At 41.3% G+C, this 7,014-nt stretch overlaps 2 protein-coding genes and 1 long non-coding RNA gene across 3 annotated transcripts; all 3 read left to right on the top strand.

The window, feature by feature from the left end:
* The first annotated feature begins 1,440 nt into the window (after positions 1–1,440).
* LOC135794156 (membrane-bound alkaline phosphatase-like) lies at positions 1,441–3,776 on the top strand. The gene is given in 8 exon segments (XM_065305331.1): positions 1,441–1,700; positions 1,957–2,097; positions 2,151–2,302; positions 2,364–2,979; positions 2,982–3,038; positions 3,041–3,361; positions 3,423–3,455; positions 3,458–3,776. Coding segments are annotated over 8 exon segments (1,563 nt in total). The 5' UTR covers positions 1,441–1,615; the 3' UTR covers positions 3,616–3,776.
* A 183-nt stretch (positions 3,777–3,959) lies between these two features.
* LOC135791561 (uncharacterized) lies at positions 3,960–4,306 on the top strand. Its single transcript, XR_010548053.1, has 3 exons — positions 3,960–4,027; positions 4,084–4,236; positions 4,295–4,306. It is a non-coding gene; the product is annotated as an uncharacterized lncRNA (long non-coding RNA).
* Positions 4,307–4,308: 2 nt separating this feature from the next.
* Positions 4,309–6,001, top strand: LOC135791553 (membrane-bound alkaline phosphatase-like). Its single transcript, XM_065301988.1, has 3 exons — positions 4,309–4,445; positions 4,509–5,511; positions 5,565–6,001. The coding sequence occupies exons 1-3, from the start codon at positions 4,386–4,388 to the stop codon at positions 5,807–5,809; spliced, it is 1,308 nt and encodes a 435-aa protein (XP_065158060.1). The 5' UTR covers positions 4,309–4,385; the 3' UTR covers positions 5,810–6,001.
* The last annotated feature ends 1,013 nt before the right edge of the window (positions 6,002–7,014 follow it).

The following is a 7,014-nucleotide window of genomic DNA, read 5'->3' on the forward strand; positions in this document are numbered from 1 at the left end:
CAAACTGCATGCAAACTCATCATTGAATTATTCAATGCGCACGTTTGAGTTAGTAATTCCCAATATTGCAATAATGATGGTCCTATTTAATTCATCCGCCTATCTGTGAAATTTCCAATCAGCGAGGTTGCAACTAATTTTCCGATGGTACCCAATTAATAATTTTATCTCTGTTTAGCGCAGTCTCGACTTTTGATTTTGTGCTTCAGATTTTTGCACCGTTAACATTCAACCTAACCCCTTCAAAGAGAATACACTGTTTTGTCCTATGGTCAACATTGCACATTATCTCAAAATAGATTCTTGTGCCATCGTTTGTTTAAGGAACAATTTTATCATAACTAAGTGGAAGATTACACCAATTACAACTACAAAATTTAAAGATTTCGGTCAGAGGAAGATTGTCAGACACGTGAGTTTATATAATAAAAGTTTTAATGAATAATGCAACCACAACTTTTATCTCTTGTAGATATTAAATACACCTCAAATTATACTGGCAGTATTGTAAATAGAATTATTGTTTTTAAACAAATAGACGCGTCATAAAATTATATTTCCTTGGTCAATTGTTATTGACATGTCCTTCCGAAACTACATGGTGATGAATATTCATACCACGAGAAGTGGTGCATGCAGAAAACATTTTCCAAGCGTGAACATTAAAATCGTTTATTGTTAAACCAATCAATAATTGAGCGCATTGCATTTATCATCCAGTTATCCGCAAAGTCAGCGCACGCTGTTTTATCAATGTGCTCGATGTTACACGCTACTGCGTAAATAATAAACAATGAACTGAATCGTGATTTACGTACAAGTACAACATTTACAGGCGCAAGAACAAGGGCGCGCCAGCAAGGTTGAATAACTGATTAAGGATTTATTCATGCTGTCGGCGAACTCATTCGCCATTCAATGGAATAAATAAGTAAATTGTGGTGGATAAAGATTAGTCGCACGTTTTAATTGTAGCTATTATCACGTTTTCGCTCCACCAGAATGGCCACTTGAGGTAATTATAAATGTTCTCAATTTGTAAAGGATTTCCTCCTTTTTGTGCTTTATACTAGATTTATTGATACTCATACACTTGAACTTTGAACGCGCATAGGATGATCTTGGTAATAAAAATAAATTGGAGTATGTGACATCCGCCGCAAATGTGAAATTTCAAATCAAAAGAAAATTTTATCATTTGTTTGAAATGAGTATTGAGCAATCGTCGATTGTAGAAAGTTGATTGATAGGTTGATAAAATGATAATCCGATTTCAATTTAATAGATCAATCAGTTGCATACATTGTTAAAAATGATAATCACTAATTTGAGAATTGGAAAACAATTAAGATTATCAATATTGCACGAGTGAAAATAATCGGCGTGAAATCAAGTCGTCACTTCAAAGTCGCTTCAAATTGAAATTATTGCGCGGGTGGTAGGGACGCAATTGAAGTGCATAAAAGTGTAAACACGCGCGATGTAAAATTAGACATGTATAAAAGGCGCACAAAATAAGTAACAGAAGTCGAACTGTCAAATTGACATCAGGTGTACATAGTAAAGTTAAGTACTAGTGACATTCGGAATTAATTATTCGGTTATCATACTCAAAATGAAGGTGACTATTGTGTGCTGCGCATTAGTACTAGTCTTCGCTGTTATTGATGCGAAGCCACGACTACCCACTACTCAATCTGGTAAGTCAATTTTAAATGAAGACCATTTAACTATTTGTGGAGCGAGTGGAGGTGTGAGAAAGTATTCCGTTACATCTTTGTCATGCTTAATTGGAATCGGATGTTTGTAAGCCTGTGGCATTCATCCAATGCACTTTATTTTTAACAGTTCTTTAATGAAAACAATTATTGAAAGATATATTTTCATGCATGTTTATTCTTTTCATGTAGATACCTTAAAAATACTTTTATTATTATTATATTTTTTAATTTATAGCCGACTATATGCATTCAAGTGCATTTGGAAGGACAAAACGTAAAGCGAGGCCTGAGAGAGACTTTGAACAAACTACTGACTATTGGAATCAAAAGGCCCAGTCTACTTTAAATGAGAAGTTGCAACAGAAGCTCAACACGAGTAATAATATTGTTTAAAACCTACTAAACAACAATTAACGCTGTGATTTCTAGACAAAGCCAAAAATGTGATCCTTTTCCTGGGTGATGGTATGTCAATTCCAACCTTGGCAGCCGCTCGTGTTTACGTTGGACAATTGACTGGAAACTCTGGAGAAGAAACCGTTCTGTCTTTTGAGGACTTCCCAAACACAGGATTATCCAAGGTTCGTAAATTTATTGCTCTTTACATACGTTTATCACTTTACCTTCTATGTACTATTAAAGACCTACTGTGTGGATTCCCAAGTTGCTGATTCCGCCTGCTCGGCCACTGCTTATCTCTGCGGTGTCAAAGCCAACATTGGTACTATTGGTGTAAACGGCAACGTGCCCCTAGATGACTGGGAGCAGAGCCAGAATAAAAGTAATCAAGTCCCTTCCATTGCCCGTTGGTCCCAATTAAAGAACAAACGCACTGGTGTGATTACCACCACCAGAATCACTCATGCCACACCAACTGGATCTTACGCTAGCACTGCTAATCGTAACTGGGAATCTGATCATGATATCTCTAAGGATGGCGTTGATCCAACTCTGGTTGATGACATTGCTGAACAACTGATAAGAGGTGATACTGGTAAGAATTTCAACGTTATCCTTGGGGGCGGCAGACAAAAGTTTTTGCCTAAGGATGTCAAAGATGAAGAAGGAGATAAAGGCGAGCGTCGTGATGGTGTCAATCTAATTGAAGAATGGAAAGAAGCCAAAGCTAATTTGAACAGCCAGTACATCTGGAGTCGTAGTGAACTGTTGGATGTGAATCCAGATACTGATTACCTGTTAGGCTTGTTCGAATCATCGCACTGTAATTATAATTTGGAGCGTGATGAAGAAGATCCTTCTTTACTGAGATGGTGGAAGCTGCTATCAAAGTCTTGTCCAAAGGCAATGAAGGATTCTTTTGCTTGCGGAAGGTGGTCGTATCGACCACGGGCACCACGACACCATGGCGTTGAAGGCTTTAGATGAGACTTCCGAATTTTCCAAAGCTATCAAGAGGGCTGTTGAGTTGACCAACAGCGATGATACTTTGATTGTGGTTACTGCAGATCATGCTCATACCATGTCTTACAGTGGATACGCCAATAGAGGCAATGACATCTTTGCAGCTGCTGGTAATGCCGATGATGATTTGCCATACTCTACATTGACCTACGCTAATGGTCCAGGATTCCGCCCAGAAGAGAATGGCCATAGACACGACATAGGATCTGATGATACTCGTAAGTTTCATTTGTATAATTAACGAATGATTAAATATACATTTTGATTGTTTTGTTCTAGATGGTCTTGACTATAGATTCCCTGCAACCGCACCCTGGGTTCCGAAACTCATGGTGGAGATGATGTAGGCATCTTTGCCAGCGGTCCCTGGTCGCACCTGTTCAAAGGTGTGATTGAAGAAAATGTCATTCCGCATATCATGGCTTACGCTTCATGCGTCGGTGATGGTATCACTGTTTGCGATGACGTGTAGAGAGATTTAGTTGTACATACCAACAAGTAACATGTGATTCTATGTAATTTTGGATTAAGTTTTGTTATATCATAAGCAAGCGATTATGTTTTTATATAATCTGTTAAGTATATTCCTTATAAAAATTGTTGAAAATATAAATTCTACACTTAAATAATGAATTAATCTTTTAATTAAAAGTTGACATAGATTCCATCTTCAGATCCATATTAATTAAATATGCTCATAATTAGGTTGGGTATCAAGAAAATCTCTCAGATTATGTTCAGTAACAGCTGGAAATTTTCAACGAGAATTGAATACCTATTTAAGCTGCAGGTTTTGATGGTAGAGCTAATTAACATCATGAAGTTATTGGTGTTTGTCGCTTTGTTGGGTTATGCCCTCGCCTCTGAATTAGAGCACAATTTTGGTAGGGGTGCAAATACAATAATACGAATTTATATTTATTTTATATTTCAAATGTAGATGCAATCAATAAAGGAGGTCGTAGTGGCAATCAGCGTTCCACCTTACCAGGACCACCAATTCTAGCTGATCCAAGGGAAAATGAAACTTCATACTGGGTTGATATGGCACAAAGCACTTTAGCTTCAAAACTCGGAAAGCGTCTGAATAAAAGTAAATAATTCTTAGTTTCCAATTTGAATTACGTTCTAAACCTGCATGTATTTCTCAGATATGGCTAAAATGTAATTTTCTTCCTTGGAGACGGCTTGTCCATTTCCACATTGGCCGCTACCCGTTTATACGTTGGACAACAAAATCGAATGCCTGGAGAGGAGACCGTTCTTTCTTTTGAAGAGTTCCCATATGTGGGCTTAGCTAAAGTAATGATCTAGAACTGCTTCAATCTCAACTTTGTAGCATATTAAAATTTTCTGTTTTACTAGACTTATTGCCTGGATTACCAAGTCCCGGATTCTGCCTGCACAGCAACAGCATATCTTAGTGGTGTGAAAGCAAATCTAGGAACGGAAGGTGTCAACGGATATGTGGGGTACGGTGACTGTTTGGCATCTGCTGATCCTGCAAACCATGTTAACTCTGTAGCGCGCTGGTTCCAGCTTGCGGGAAGAAAATCTGGCCTAATTACCACCAGCCGCGTGACGCACGCATCGCCAGGACCCTTATACGCTCATTCCTCTCATCGTGACTGGGAAAGCGACACCGACATTCTGTTAGCCGGAGAGGATCCCAACATATGTCCCGACATCGCTTCACAATTAATCGATAACGCCGCTGGACAAGGAATGAGTGTCATCATGGGTGGCGGTAGAGGCAAGTTTGTTCCAAACAATGTCAACGATATTTCTGGTAGTCCTGGTCAACGTTCTGATGGTAGAAATTTGGTAAATGAATGGTTGGCCCAAAAGTCGGGAGATGGTGTGTTTGTTAGTAACAAGGTTGGGTTGGACGCTGTGGATACTTCCAACACAGAGTACCTCATGGGATTATTTGGGTACAGCCACTTACAGCATAACTTGGACAAACCAGCAAGCCAACCTAGCTTGGCTGAAATGACCGAGGCTGCAATTAAAGTTCTTGACAACGCAAACGGATACTTCCTGTTTGTTGAAAATGGTCACATTGATACTGCGCATCATATGACCACAGCTGTGAAGGCTCTGGATGAGACTGCTGAGTTCGCCAAAGCGGTTGAAAAAGCCCTAGAGCTTACCGATTCGGAAGACACTTTGATTGTGGTAACTTCCGATCATTCACATACAATGACTCTAAATGGTTACCAGCATAGAGGACATGACGTGTTTGGTTTTGGCGATGTTGGAGATGATGGTAAACCTTACGCATCTCTCAGCTACGCAAATGGCCCCGCAGCTTTTAAACAAGATCCTGTCACCGGCGACCGCTACGACTTGACAAATGACGACTTGAGTAAGTAGTTTCACTGCGCCACCAACACGGTGTTAATATACATGTATTTATAGGTGACAAGGATTATATGTATCCGTCCTATGTTCCCACATTCATGGAAACTCACGCTGGTGATGATGTTGCAGTATTCTGCAAAGGCCCATGGGCCCATTTATGCACGGGTGTTATTGAGCAAAATTTGATTCCGCATATTGTTGCTTATGCTGCTTGTGTTGGAGAAGGACGAACTAGCTGTGATTGTTCAAGTCATCCATCGCATTCCACTAGTGCAGCTCCAAGCACTACCCCAGAGGTTTAGATATATAGTAATAATATTTGGATTCAAATTGATATAAATTTGATGTGACGCAATAAAAACACAGAAAATGTATATAAATATTCATATTAGATGAAATGAAGTTTTATAAAACAAAAAAGGAGCAGTACAAATAGGCACATTAGTGTAGAATGATTACGAAAAGTTATTGCGGTATTAAACTTTCAGCACGCAGGTAATGTGCAACTTTTATCTGCGCCTCCTTTTCGCCGTGAGCGCAGCCGCCTGCCACGCAATGCCTCCATCTGACAATCTTGCCAACACCGCATGTGACGGAGCACGGCGACCATTTTCCCCACTGGTCCCAGATCTTTGGACCACGTCGCGATTTGTTGTGTTTCTTTTCGCGCAGTAAATCTGAAAACAATTATAGTACATAATTTCATGACGTTTATAATTGAAGACCGGAATAAATGCGGTTGTATTTTACGAATGGACTGTAGGTCGACAAACCGTGATAAGGTAACAATGACCCGATGACCCCTTGACCCAGTGAAACAATCGACGTTTGATTGCACCCTTTGATTAAACCTATTACTTTCAGCGCGTGTAAATGTATTATGACGAGGGTGGCATAAAATAGCCAACACGCATAGAGACACCTCTCGCTCGAAACCGTGTCTATAAATAGCCGAATGTGACAACCCCGAATTTGCCAAACTGCGCGCACCGCACCTCCCAGCCATTATTCGATATGAATAAACAGTGCCAGAGATGCGTGCGAATTTGGTGGAACAGATAATGCGACGCTGGCGTAAACGCATCCCCGCGAAACACGCAGTTCAAGCGACAGGGTGAGCAGGGTGGTCTGCTCACAGCCTCGACAGCCTCAGCAAGCGGGCGCAAAGGACCAGCAAGACGAAAGCTACGGACGATAAACCGGGACGTTGGCATGGCAACGATCCCAGCCGGTGTGATGTATTTCGGTCCATCGTGGCACGGTGGTAGCGGCAGCAAGGGCTCGCTTATGGGGGCAAGCGGCGGTGGTGGCGCTGCGAATAAGCGCGAGCGCGTGCCGGCGCCGCATGCGGGATGCAGCATGGCCACGTCGGCGTGAGAGGACGCGTGCGGGGCGCGCGCATCCAGCCTCCAGCCTCCGGCGCGCTCGTGCCGCCACCGCCGCCGTCCGGCATGCTTCGGCGACGCCGGCAGGATACGATCGGGGCCGCAGAACTTATGTGTGCCGC

The sequence above is a fragment of the Atheta coriaria genome, unplaced genomic scaffold (genome assembly GCF_025399875.1).
Source record: "Atheta coriaria isolate IRGN ID8LTWV9N9 unplaced genomic scaffold, Caltech_Dcor_3.1 hic_scaffold_1_pilon, whole genome shotgun sequence".
NCBI lineage: Eukaryota > Metazoa > Arthropoda > Insecta > Coleoptera > Staphylinidae > Dalotia > Dalotia coriaria.

Excerpts from the sequence above, each read along its gene's own strand:
- LOC135791553 (XM_065301988.1), top strand. The coding sequence starts at position 4,386 with ATGCCTGGAGAGGAGACCGTTCTTTCTTTTGAAGAGTTCCCATATGTG. Across the intron at positions 4,446-4,508 it reads CATATGTGGGCTTAGCTAAA|ACTTATTGCCTGGATTACCA; the intron begins GTAATGATCTAG and ends CTGTTTTACTAG. Across the intron at positions 5,512-5,564 it reads CTTGACAAATGACGACTTGA|GTGACAAGGATTATATGTAT; the intron begins GTAAGTAGTTTC and ends ATGTATTTATAG.